Here is a 14,194-nt window from a genome sequence, read left to right as displayed (position 1 = left end):
TTCTGTGGCTGGCTGGCTGGCTGGGTGAGACAGACGCACGCATGTTGCACGTCCGGGGCTGCCGGGGGAGTGGTTCTGCCCTGGCTGTTTGCGTCGAAGGAGAGCACCCGTGACACGCGCTGGGCTGCGGGCAGCTGACGGTTAACCGGGCGGGAGGGCGGGCTGTTGTTTTGCAGCGTGTGCTGGGGGGCCGGGCCGGCGCAGAGCCCTCCCCGCACTGCGACAACGCGGCGCACGGAGACGGGCCCGGCAGTGCAGAGTCAGTCGGGTCGGGCCGCCCACCCCGCCCGCCCAGTCACGTGACTCGAACCGGGCGCGGCGGTCGCCCCCTTCCTCGCGACTCGGAGGCTCGCGCCTGAGCTGCGTTCGAGCCCGTCTCCCGCTCGCGCCTTCGGCCGCTGCGGCCCGCGCGCCCCGAACCAGGATGCGGCCGGCGGCCCCGCTTCTCTTCCTGCTCCCCATGCTGCTACCCCGGAGCGGGGCCAGCTCCGGGGAGCTCCCGGAAAGAGGTACCGACGGGGCGAGGAGGGGCGGCGGCAAAGGGGAGGGGCGGCAGTAACTCGCCGGCCCTGAGAGTTCAAATATCACATCAGACTCTTTTCTTCTCCCCTTCCCCCAGTAAGATGGGTAGGAAACCATGGTATTTAAAAAATTCTGCCCATGCTCCCCGGATTCGGAGCCTGAAGAGGGCACTGGGCTCTGATTTCAATCTTTTTCCCTAGCCACAAGCAGCTAGAAATGCACCCTTTGCTCTGTAAAGGGGTAATGGGATTCTCATGTAATCCCTGGACTCCGGAATCTGGGGCTTTAAACAACCGCAGTGCCCTGGTGTGAGGGAGGGTTGTTGAGGAGGGGGCTGGGGTGGAAGGGGAAATAGTAGCAAGGGAATAGTGGAAGGCTGCTATGCTGGGGGAGGTGGTTGGGCCGGAGAGGGATGTTTTTTGGCAATAGGGTTGTGGAGTGATGGGATGGGGGCTGAGGTTGAGGTGGAATCTGGGGTAAGAGAGGGGTCTCTGAGTGGTCATGGTGGGTTTTAGGACAGGATGAGAGGCTCTGTGTTGCAGATGTAATGAAGACAAGGTTTTGGCCCTGTTGGGTTTGTTAGGTCGCAGAGGGCGTGTTGGGGGGTGTGTGTGTGTGTGTCTGAGTTTGAGGATGTGGAGGGTATAGCATGTTTATTTCCTCCTTTTGTTCCAACCTCTTTATCCCTATTCCTCATCTCCCACGTGATTGTTTTGGTTTTGTTTACATTTCCTGCCTACAAAGAATGCCTTGGATAGCATCATAGCACTAAGCTTTAGGATTTTTTTAAAATAACTTGTCTCCAGATGGCTTCCTTTTTAGGAACAGTATCTGGCTGCAGTACGATCGGGGAACAGCAGCAACTGTGGGCAGAGCCGTCCTGTCCATAGGCCAGACGGGGGCAAGCGCCCCAGGCCCCGCGCTTCAGGATGCGGGGTCCAGGGTGGCCTGGGAGGTTAGCGGGGGTCTGGTGCTGGCAGCAGTGAGCAACCTGGACCCGCTCTGCCGCGCTGGCTCCTGGCATCGCTTGGGGAGGGGGCGGAAGCCAGAAAGAGGCAGGACAGAGGCTTGGGGGGGGGGAAGGGGGGTTGTCCCAGGCCTCACATTCCCCTGCAGACGGCCCTAACTGTGAGTGTTGCCAGAAGCCAAAAAAAAATGTCCTGGTTGAGACTTGTCTACTTGAGAACATTGTATAATTAACATTTTAACAGGTTTTAAGAATGATTATTATGTGCTAGTAGAGATCAGAAAACACTTTTCTTTAAAAATGGTTCATGTAAGTGTGGTTCAGATCTGGCAGAAAATCTTGAAATGGTTTTGAAACCTGTCTAGTTTTAATTGCTTAAATTATGTTTAAATCATTGCAGTTGCACCTAATATTAAAGAATAGTTAGATCAGGCCTTGTATATTATCCTTCCCATGAAAGGGTCTAAACATTGTGGCATATATGCAGGGATGAGATTTGGAGGGGGGAAAGGTAGTGATACTCTTCCAGACTCTGCCCACCTACCTGACACACTATTAATAGTCGATTGTGTAGATGTTGATCACACGTGCTCTCTGGGTTCCGCTTCCCCAAAGCGTGGTCTGAAAACATACACTGACTCTGCTGATCTCAATATATTTTTGCAATAACATATCAGCTGTGCATAATAGGTATGACATCAAAGACCTAAGTTATCAGTGCCAACAACCAAACTAATTTCCAGTTAGCACAGAATGAGTTGTAATGGGCTTCAGTTGCAAGAAGTTTAGGGACATATAAATCAAACTTGCCATGATGCTGGACTGGAGTAAGTGACCCACTAGAATTGCTTTCCAAAACAAATGATTCTAAAATGTAATCTAGTTACTATTTTTGTGTGCCCTCAATGCTAAATTAGTCTTTCTCAATTGTCAATCAATTTAGAATCCCCTTAATGTGACTTATGCCGTACATACAATAAAAATGCTGAATTGAGAAGGTGAAATTCTAGAAAATATTGAGCATACACTTCATGCATCCAATGAAGTGAGCTGTAGCTCACGAAAGCTTATGCTCAAATAAATTTGTTAGTCTCTAAGGTGCCACAAGTACTCCTTTTCTTTTTGAGCATACACTATAATCCTATAAAAGGACATACACTACATTATCTTGATTTCCTTTTATTTCTGATGTTTAATATGAAAGTTAAACCATATTTTTTAAAAATAAAGAAGTTAATCATCCTTTTTAAGGTTCCTGCATTAATTTTCTTAAATGTCTCATTTTGGATCAGTGCATCAACACTTATTTTGCTGAGCTCTTGATCATTCAGATCTAGAGAGCATTAATTAAATACCCTCAGCTGCACTTAGTTAAATATTTGCATTGGATTTAGAAAGGGTAGTGAGTAGAAAAAGTGTACTTTTTCATGGTTTTGCTGAAAGAGGGAAAGGTGACATTTAAAATTCCATTGGATTTTCAGCATCATTTGGAAAGTTTGATTTAGACTCATTGCTATTGGTTACAGCATGTGTTGGGGAAGTACTATATTTGGAATATATATGGAATATTAAGGTATACTAGGTTACTTCTGAGTACTCCAAGAACACACTTCACTGACAAATTATCCTTTCCACTCAAAAATTGGTCAAAAGTAGAGCAAAGTAACCTTACCTGTACAGTATTCTGTGTATATAAAGTGCATATAAAGTACACTGTAAACAATAAAACCCAGCTCCATTTGGAATAGGAATATCTTTCTGTACACTTTTAAGATTGAAGGATAAAGTTCTGTAGTATTTGAGAACATGTCACATAGGACAAATGCAAATTAGATTTGACTTAACATACATGGAAAAGAATTCTTTGAAACAGAGATGCACTGCTTACGCAGCCACAGAATCAGTGCGGAGAGTTGTCTTTCTTCCTTCCCCTAGTCTTTCATACATGGTTGCAGTTCAGACACAAACTTCATTGGAGCAACCTATACATCTACTACTATTATGTAAATAAAGCCAAAGAACAAATGACAGTAATGAAGCAATAGTTTCAGAGTGGCATCCAGGTTTTACCCCTGAAATATTCCTGCTTATTTTCATTTTGTTTCTTTCTGCTTGTAAATGTTTGTGTGTGTAAAAACAGGTGCTTCCAGTCTTCTCAATATTAATACTTCAATTAAACATATTATTTAAGATGATTTAATAACATCTTAATGGGTATGTATGCATGCTAAATGGCAGCTTTTTCAAGGCTGGTTCAGAAAGGCAAGATGGGATTTATATAATTCCAAGTGATAGAAGCATTTAATCAATTGCATTTAACTGTCACATACTTCACCTGCCCTCAGCCTGCTAATCTGTTTCCTAAACTGCTTCTAACATTCCAAACCTGAGCTTCTTAAAAGGCATGTTTAATGTGACATACAGACAAATGCAGATAAAATTTTTATACTATATCTTTTATTCTGTTTGTATCTTACATGTATATTTATGGGGATTGAAAAATGTACCTGACTACTAGCCCTAGGACTATCACTAGCCAGTATGACACATACAGTACTTGTACGACAGTGATCAGCTGGTCGATCGCAGAGCCTCTGCCAGTCGATCGCAATCTCCATCCGCTAAAAGTCCGGCGGCTCAGCCTGCCCTGGCCCTGTGTCGCTCCCAGAAGCGGCTGGCACGTCCCGGTGTGGGGTGGGGAAGGGAGTCTCTGCATGCCACTCCTGCCTGCAGGCACCGCCCCCGTAGTTCCCATTGGCCGGGAATGGGGAACTGTGGCCAGTGGGAGCTGTGGGGGCGGTGCCTGTAGGGAGGGGCAGCGCGAGAAGCCATGTGAACCACTCACCCTCAGGGGCCACAGGGAGTCCTTGCTGGCAGCTTCTGGGAGCAGTGCTGGGCCATGGGCGGGGCGGGGAGCTTGGCTGCCGGTGGGTGCAGAGCACCCACTAATTTTTCCCTGTGGATGCTCTAGCCCCGGAGCACCCACAGAGTTGGTGCCTATGCGCAGGGCTGGGGCAGGCAGGGAGCCTGCGTTAACCCCACTGCGCCACTGCCTGGGAGCCACCCAAGGTAAACACTGCCCAGTGGGAGTCTGCACCCCTCCTGCACCCCAGCCCTGAGCCCCCTCCTGGAGACAGCCCCCTGAACCCCCTCCCAGAGCCAGTGCCCCTTACCGCCTTCTGCACCCCAACCCCATTTGTAAATGTTTATGGCCTGTCGTGACCCAGTAAATGGTATGGGGGTGGACACCTTGGGGTGGGTTTGGTTGAATCCTGTCCTCTGGGGGGGGGGGGGGTTGGGTCCTGCCCAGCACTGACCCCACAGTTGCAGCTCCTGTGCTGTGGGACAGTCTGGGCTTGGCTTTCCTGGCCAGTGGCATAGCCAGGTGGAGAAAACAGGGGGAGCAGAGATAAAAAAAAAAATAAAGGCGCCACCCACTAGTACTCACCCGGCGGCGCTCCGGGTCTTCTGTGGTGGGTCAGGCGGCGCTCCGGGACTTCAGCAGCACTTCGGCGTTGGGTCCTTCACTCGCTACGGTCTTCGGCGGCATTGCAGTGGTGGGGGGGTGTCCTTCAGTGCCGTCGAAGACCGGAGTGAGTGAAGGACCCGATGCCGAAGTGCTGCTGAAGACCTGGAGCGCCGCCTGATCCACCACAGAAGACCCGGAGCGCCGCCGGGTGAGTAAAAATTAAAAAGGTGCCAAAGAATTTAAAAGGCGCCACTTCTGCTCGGTGGGGGAGCAGCTGCTGCCCTGCTCCCCGCCTAGCTACGCTACTGCTCCTGGCGTTGGAACCTCCGGGGTTGCAGCACTGCTCAGCTTTGGCCCCGTCCCTTTGCCTGGATTAAATTTGTGAGTGGAGTTCTGACCTGGCTCATAGGGTTGCCGTGCCACTCACTCAAATTTGGCCTATCCAGACTCCTGTCATGATGATGGCTGGGCCAAACTGGAGTGGCATTGGGACTCCAGAAGTTGCAGTGCCTAGAGCAGGGAGGCGAGCCTTATTGGACAGTAGCCACAGGAGCTGCCACATAACCCTTTGAAGCATTCTGGCGACCCAGTTCTGGGCCCCGACCCACAGGTTGAAAAACACTGCTCTACCTGTTTTGATAGGATAAGAAGCGGGAGAGAGAACAAATCTCTTCCATTCACCCCTCAGATGTACAGGCTGAAGAAACAAGACACCTAGTAGCACGGGAACTACGCTAACTTAGTGTTTTTTAAACACAATTGAGTATTCATTATGTAGATTTGAACACTTAACTGAACTGTGTTTAAACTAAGTTAGTTTCATCCTCTTGCTACTGGTGTCTTATTCCACTTTGTCTTCAAACAAAATTCTTAAAATTATGGTGGCATCCAAAAAGATCATAGTGGCTTGTTACAGGCAGACAGTTTTAGCTGTTGCTTTGCTGCTAAGGATGTCTGGGACAGAAAACTTGAATTCCTAGCTTTGGATGTTTTTGACGTATCCTTCAAAACATCTTCTCTCTTAACAGTGTTAGAGATAAGGGACAGATCCCCTAGCTTCTCCTTCCCTTCATTCATTAAAGACCGCCCTCACCCATATTTCAGTCTGGTTTTGAATGTCTCATAGACTCATAGATATTAAAGTCAGAAGGGACCACTATGATCATCTAGTCTGACCTCCTGCACAATGCAGGCCACAGAATCTCACCCATCCACTCCTGCAATAAACCTCTCACCTATGTCTGAGCTATTGAAGTCCTCAAATCATGGTTTAAAGACTTCAAGGTGCAGAGAATCCTCCAGCAAGTGACCCGTGCCCCATGCTACAGAGGAAGGCGAAAAACCCCCAGGGCTTCTTCCAATCTGCCCTGGAGGAAAATTCCTTCACGACCCCATATATGGCAATCAGCTGAACCCTGAGCATGTGGGCAAGATTCACCAGCCAGATACTACAGAGAATTCTTTCCTGGGTAACTCAGATCCCACCCCATCTAACATCCCATCACAGGCCATTGGGCCTATTTACCATGAATAGTTAAAGATCAGTTAATTGCAAAAATCATGTTATCCCATCATACCATCTCCTCCATAAACTTATCAAGTTTAATCTTGAAGCCAGATAGGTCTTTTGTCCCCACTGCTTCCCTTGGAAGGCTGTTCCAGAACTTCACACCTCTGATGGTTAGAAACCTTCGTCTAATTTCAAGTCTAAACTTCCCGATGGCCAGTTTATATCCATTTGTTCTTGTGTCCACATTGATACTGAGCTTAAATAATTCCTCTCCCTCTCTGGTATTTATCCTTCTGATATATTTATAGAGAGCAATCATATCTCCCCTCAGCCTTCCTTTGCTTAGGCTAAACAAGCCAAGCTCCTTGAGTCGCCTTTCATAAGACAGGATTTCCATTCGTCGGATCATCCTAGTAGCCCTTCTCTGTACCTGTTCCAGTTTGAATTCATCCTTCTTAAACATGGGAGACCAGAACTGCACACAGTATTCAAGGTGAGGTCTCACCAGTGCCTTGTATAACGGTACTAACACCTCCTTATCTCTACTGGAAATACCTCTCCTGATGCATCCCAAGACCGCATTAGCTTTTTTCACGGCCATATCACATTTGGTGGCTCATAGTCATCCTGTGGTCAACCAATACTCCAAGGTCCTTCTCCTCCTCTGTTACTTCTAATTGATGTGTCCCCAGCTTATAACGAAAATTCTTGTTATTAATCCCTAAATGCATGACCTTACACTTCTCACTATTAAATTTCATCCTATTACTATTACTCCAGTTTACAAGGTCATCCAGATCCTCCTGTATGATATCCTGGTCCTTCTCTAAATTGGCAATACCTCCCAGTTTTGTATCATCCGCAAACTTTATTAGCACACTCCCACTTTTTATGCCAAGGTCAGTAATAAAAAGATTAAATAAAATTGGTCCCAAAACTGATCCCTGAGGAACTCCACTGGTAACCTCCCTCCAGCCTGACAGTTCACCTTTCAGTATGACCTGCTGTAGTCTCCCCTTTAACCAATTCCTTATCCACCTTTCAGTTTTCATATTGATTCCCACCTTTCAATTTTCATATTGATCCCCATCTTTTCCAATTTAACTAATAATTCCCCAGGTGGCACCGTATCAAACGCCTTACTGAAATCTAGGTAAACTAGATCCACTGCGTTTCCTTTGTCTAAAAAAATCTGTTACTTTCTCAAAGAAGGAGATCAGGTTGGTTTGGCACAATCTACCTTTTGTAAAACCATGTGGTATTTTCTCCCATTTACCATTGACCTCAATGTCCTTAACGACTTTTTCCTTCAAAATTTTTTCCAAGACCTTGCATACTACAGATGTCAAACTAACAGGCCTGTAGTTACCCGGATCACTTTTTTTCCCTTTCTTAAAAATAGGAACTATGTTAGCAATTCTCCAGTCACGCTGTACAACCCCTGAGTTTACAGATTCATTAAAAATTCTTGCTAATGGGCTTGCAATTTCATGTGCCAATTCCTTTAATATTCTTGGATGAAGATTATCTGGGCCCCCCGATTGAGTCTCATTAAGCTGTTTGAGTTTCTTTGTTTTCTTCTTATTTATATGGCTATAGAACCTTTTACTATTGGTTTTAATTTGCAAGGTCCAACTCTACTTGACTTGTAGCCTCTCTCACTTTATCCCTACATGTTCTGACCTCAATAAGGTAGCTTTCCTTGCTGATCCCTCCCATCTTCCACTCCCTGTATGCTTTCTGCTTTTTCTTAATCACCTCTCTGAGATGCTTGGTCTACAACTCCTGCCTATGAATTTTTTCCCCTTTCTAGGGATGCAGGCTTCTGATAGCTTCTGCAGCTTTGACTTGAAGTAATCCCAGGCCTCCTCTGCCTTTAGATCCATAAGTTCTTCAGTCCAATCCACTTCCCTAACTAATTTCCTTAATTTTTGAAAGTCAGACCTTTTAAAATCAAAAACCCTAGTCGCAGATTTATTTTTGTTTATCCTTCCGTTCAGTGTGAACTGAATTAGCTCATGATCACTTGAATCAAAGTTGTCCCCTACAACCATTTCTTCTATGAGGTCCTCACTATTCACCAAAACCAAATCTAAAATGGCATCCCCTCTTGTCAGTTCAGCAACTACTTGGTGAAGGAATCTATCAGCTATCGCATCTAGGAAAATCTGATCCCTATTATTATTACTAGCACTTGTCCTCCAGTCTATATCTGGGAAGTTAGTCTCCCATGATCACGCAGTTTCCATTAGTATTTACTTCATTAAAAACATTAAAGAGGGCTCTATCCATATCAGACCCCGGCGGTCTATAGCACACCCCAAGCACTATCACAGGGGAGGCTCTAGCAGTTTTCTTCCCCAATATGATTTTTGCCCAGACGGACTCTGTCTTATCCATTCCATCGCTTCTTATTTCTTTACATTTTACCTCATCATTGAGATACAATGCTACTCCACCACCTTTACCTTTATTTCTGTCTTTCCTAAACAGCACTTACCCTTCAATACCTGTAGTCCAGTCATGACTACTATTCCACCATGTTTCTGTTATCCCTATAACACCAGGTTTCACTTCCTGCACCAGTAGCTCTAGTTCCTCCATTTTGTTACCTAGGCTCCTCGCATTGGTGTACAAACATCTTAATTTTTGCTGTTTGGCCTCCCTCAAATTCTTTACCCGATTAGGCACGGACATTCTACAGCCAGTGTGACCTATTGGACTGGTATCCACACTGCCCTTCCTCCTTATGTCCATTCTCCTACCCACGGCTGTATCCTTTCTTACTTTGTTTTCTTCCCTCTCAATGCTAAAATCCAGCGTGGAGATTACCTGGACATCTCCCCCAAATTCCTAGTTTAAAGCTCTCTTAATCAGTTGTGCCAGCCTCCATCCTAGAAGTCTATTTCCTTCCCTTCTCAGATGAAGTCCATCCCGAGAGAACTGTCCTCTGTCCATGAATGCCTCCCAGTGGCCATACATTCCAAAGCCCTCCTTATAGCACCACTGCCTGAGCCATCTGTTGATAGTCATAATCTTGTCACACCTTTGTTGCCCTTCTCTCAGAACAGGCAGAATCCCACTGAAGATCACCTGAGCCTCGATTTCCTTAAGTGTCTTCCCCAGCCTGGCATAGTCTCCCTTGATACGTTCCAGTGAGAATCTACCAGTATCGTTTATTCCCACATGAAGGACGATCAGTGGATTCTTTCCTGCTCCCTTTAGGATCCTCTTCAACCTCAGGTCCACATCCTATATCTTAGCACCTGGAAGACAGCACACCCTTCTATTTTCTGGATCAGCTCTGGTTACAGGCCTGTCTGTTCTTCTCAGTAAGGAGTCCCCCATCACAGACTTTGCCTTTTCCTGGTGACGATGCGATTCTCCGGTCTATCCCCTGTTCCCTCTGGCTGCAAGTTCTTTCCATTCCTATTCTCCCTTGTTGTCCTCTTCAACCCATCCTGTATCCTCCTGGGGTTCATATTTGGTGTAGTGTCCATTGACTCTTCCCTGTTTCCTATAGGACTAGCCACTCTTCTCTTTTTCCTTGCCCTTCCACCTTCAGTGACCACCTGCTGAGCCCCTTCTTCATTTTCCAACTCTGCAAACCTGTTCTTGAGCTCTATTTCTCCTTCACTAGCCCGTCTTTTCCTCTGCTTGGTTCTCTTAGTCACATGCTTCCACTGTCCATTTTCTTCACCCAGCAGTCTCCCCTTAGAATTCTTCAGTCCTGTTTCCATCTGCAAGTCTGAGTTTTTCCCTTCAGCCGCCTCATGTCTTTGCTCCATAATCCTCTCGAACCCCCTTCTAAACTCAACCAGACTTTCCATCTCCAATCCTCTTATCTTTTCTTCCATCAGTTCTATCAGACGGCACTTCATGCAAACGAAACTCTTTCCAGGTCCCCCCCTCCAGGATCATGTACATACTGCAGCTTCCACATCCAGTCATCTTCATTGTGTCTTCCGCTACATGGGTCACTCCCACTGCTGCCTCTGTAGCTGTCGTAGCCTTCCCACCTAAATCCTGTTAATCTGGGAAACACAAACCACACCAAAACACCAGCGCCCACAGCAAAAACAAACCCCAAACAAGCGCCGCAATACAAACTCCCGTTTCAAACTCCCTGTTTACAGCTCTGTTTGCTGGCTCCTGTGCCGCTGCAGCTGTCTGCATGTCCCATGTTAGCCTCTTTTTTTAAACTGTTCTCATCTTAAAAGGTACCATTCCTAGATGCAGTCATATCAGCTAGGAGAGAGAGGACAATTGGTTGCCCATTCTTTCCACTTTTTCAGTCTCAGCATTTGGGGCTAAAAGGGAGACTTCTTAGCAAAGGATCTGTGCAGAGCTCTCATCTGGGGTTTGCTTCAAGTGTTATCAAAACTATACTGATACTTGGTCTTCTGCAGATACAGCTTTTGGGTATTAGACCAGGGCCTCATGTAAACTTGCCACAGAATTTGCATGAGAGATAATCAACAGATTCGAAGTTACTATTTAAAAAAAAAAGTACATTTCTAGGTTTTATAACTTCAACCTATATCATTGGGGCATCAGCTCTGAAATTTCGTGAGAACCTGAATGCCAAAATTAACTACTTCACTGCTAGTAATCTAAGCAGAAATATCCAGTTTATCCATCATTTACTAGATGTAGTTATGACTATTGGATTGAAGAACAGGTGACTTTTAACAGTTGCTGAGGTTGGAGTCTGAAGGGTGAAATCATGGCTCCATTAAAGACAATGGCAAAACTTCCTTTGACTCCATTGGGACAGGCTTTTAAACCAACTTCATGACCCCAATTCATTGCCTCTAATCCCACCAATATAGGGCGGGAAGAAATGCATCGCCTCCCTGTTCCCTCACCCCTTAAACACCTACCTGAGGCCAAAGTCCCAAACTATCTCCCACGCTTTCCCTAGTCCCCAAAGTTCCCTACCTAGCTGCCATAATCTCCAGTTTCCTCCTGACAACTTTTACAATGCAGTTGTATGTTGTCAATATAAAAGTCTCCAGAAGGTTATACATTAGATCCAATTCATTTTATGCTGTACTAAAGTTTTAATGTCAATACAGAACAGTGTATTGATTGCATTCATTTTTGTATTAAAATATCTTCCCTATCATTTTTTAATTACTTGAAACTGCCACAGAATTTCCAGTGACATAAACCAGGGATTTTGCTGCAGAATTTAGGTTGCTTGCCACTCAGTTAAATAGCCTTTGTTTCTTGTCTCTGGAGTCATGGTATCTTAATAGATTTGTCTGCTTGTCACGCCACATATTTTTTCTTTTTTTATTGGGACAAATGCTGTTTTGTCTACTTTCAAGGAATCTGAGTAGGTCTGCCTTGCTGTTGACTTCTGTGGCCTAATTCATATGTGCCTTAATTAGACTAGTACAGCAGGGTGGATTTGAGTTAAATCAAATTGATTTAAATCACTAGTCAGGTAGACTCTATTTAATCATGGATTGCTACATAAAAGTGCATTCTTGTTGGTTGTTATGACCTTAATACATATTTTTTCACAACTCACAGATGTAGGTTTCGTTTTTAGAAGGTACACACTATACATTTTTTTAAGTGATTTATTTTGAAGCCTTTTCAGATTAGTTTTACAGCTATATCAGAAAATGAATGATTGTTTGGTTATTTCATTTACCAAAGGTAATTGAAGCAGATATTTATGAAGTCATTGGGAGGTGAACTATCTGCAATTCAACAAGTTAATCACTAATATTTGGAGGATTTTCTTGCCATGCTGTATTAGGAGGAGACCATCACCAGACAGACATTTAAATTGTTTTATTTAACTAAAACAACAACGTTATGTATTCTGGATTTTTTTCTTCAACAGCAAACACATAATATTTTAACAAAACAGGCATGTGAATTTTTGAATTTAGTAAAACATTCAAGTTCTTTAAAATCAGGTTTGTTTTTGTTAAAATTGTTTGTTTTTAACTAAAATAGTTAAATGAAATTTAAAAAAAAAAATTAAATTGATTATCTCAGCCAGATCAATATGAGAAACTTAAAATATTGGCTTCTGCAGTTAACTCAGTCGTCTTCACCTTCATTTTCCTGTTTGTTCATAATCTGGAAAAGAAAAACATGCTTTCCTGCTTTTTCAGGTCCCAAACTATTTCTCAACTTGGAATGAATTAGTCCAAAGGAAGAGAATATTCTTTCTACACAAGCAGAAGAAACTACTGCTGTTAAAAGTGAGATGATCACTTCGCCTCTGAATCCAAGTGCTTAAGTGACTTCCACCAGTTCACTGGTGTGACTTTCTTTAAAACATCATCAGCAAACATATATTTCTTGAATGGCTCACCCTTAGCTCTGCAGTTTATTATAGTTGGCATTATGGAGTGGTGATTGCTGGAGGTCCATGTCATAGCCAACTCCTCCTCTTCTTCAGCAGTTAAAGTTTGACACTGGTACCAAGTATTGAGAATATTTGCAAGAAAATGAGCTGGAGATGGTGCTTGTCCCATTTGTTTTATTGATGCTTGTAATTTAACTGTGTCGTTGCATATTTCTCTTTTTAAGATCTCACTCAGTTCCTTCCAAATTTCAACAGCTTCAGCAATAAAACAGCTATTTCCCAGCATTTTGTTCAAGGCTACAGAAATAGGCTTCAGGGTACTCCGCATGTCTTCAACATTTCTCTTAAGCCTAATGTTGAGAACTTTGGCTGTGACAGTGCCATCTATTTTTTTATGATTTTGTTCACAAACTGTCATCCGATTAAGCCAGTTCTTGATACAGTGCTCAAAACAGTCCATTACTGAGTTCCATCTTGTGGAAGTGTTAGCTTGGTTCCTCCCTCCTTTTTCAGAGCAGCTGCTGCAAAGTGGTTGTTACAGAAGTATTTTGCAATTTCAACAACATTAGCCTTTATTTCTGGAACACTGAAGTCTTTGGCTAGGAGGTGCATCAAATGAGCACTTCAACCGTATGTTAGCTTGGGACTCTCCACTTCCTTCTAAATAATTTCTTCTCATCTTGGATACATTTGCAGCATTGTCTGTGACTAAGCTGCATACTAGAAATTTGAAATTTTTTTTCAGTGTGTTATAGCTCTTACTTATAGCTACTTCTTGTAAGTATTCTGCTGTGTGTGCATTTCGGATATATCAGTTGTTTCTGTAAGGAAGACACTCCCTTCTTCTGTTGTCACACAAGCACATACAACAGGATCATTTTACATTGCTCCACCCATCAAGACTCAGACTTAACAATTTCACCCTTTAGACCTTTTGCACACTGCTCAATTTCTCTTTCGTACACTTTATCCAGCAATTTACCTGCAACATCTGCTCTGTTGGGGGGACTGTATCCTGGTCTTAATGACTGAACCATGTTAATGAAATGTGGGTTCTCAATCATATGGAAAAGAGAGTTTGTTGCATAAACAAACCGGGCAATTTTTTCATCAATTACCTTTTTTTTGTAATCTGCTGGTTCTTATCACAAATTTATCTGTGGTTGTTTCTGGATGATGGAGTTTTTTTTTTTTTCTTTTTGCTACAGGTGATATACTGTGGCTATGGTGACATACATGATGTGACTGAAACACTATCATTGGCAGATAACTGAAACTATAGAAAATGATGGTGATCTTGAAGGTGGATAGTCTTCAGAATCCTGTATGTTGAGGATGGATTCTCCTAAACAAAATAAGTCAGTGCAGTTATTTAATTATTATTATCATACT

General features: G+C 44.0%; 1 protein-coding gene across 1 annotated transcript in view; it reads left to right on the top strand.

Moving 5' to 3' along the window:
- Positions 1-302: 302 nt before the first annotated feature.
- IFNGR1 (interferon gamma receptor 1) overlaps positions 303-14,194 on the top strand; it is a 36,591-nt gene continuing 22,699 nt past the window's right edge. Inside the window, exon 1 of the mRNA XM_074948500.1 lies at positions 303-509. Within this exon, the coding sequence (XP_074804601.1) occupies positions 425-509 (85 nt within the window). The 5' untranslated portion in view covers positions 303-424. The remainder of the gene's footprint in view (positions 510-14,194) is intronic.

The sequence above is a fragment of the Natator depressus genome, chromosome 3 (assembly GCF_965152275.1).
Source record: "Natator depressus isolate rNatDep1 chromosome 3, rNatDep2.hap1, whole genome shotgun sequence".
NCBI lineage: Eukaryota > Metazoa > Chordata > Testudines > Cheloniidae > Natator > Natator depressus.
Note: the sequence above shows the minus strand (reverse complement) of the source record. Positions and strands in the feature narration are given on the sequence as shown.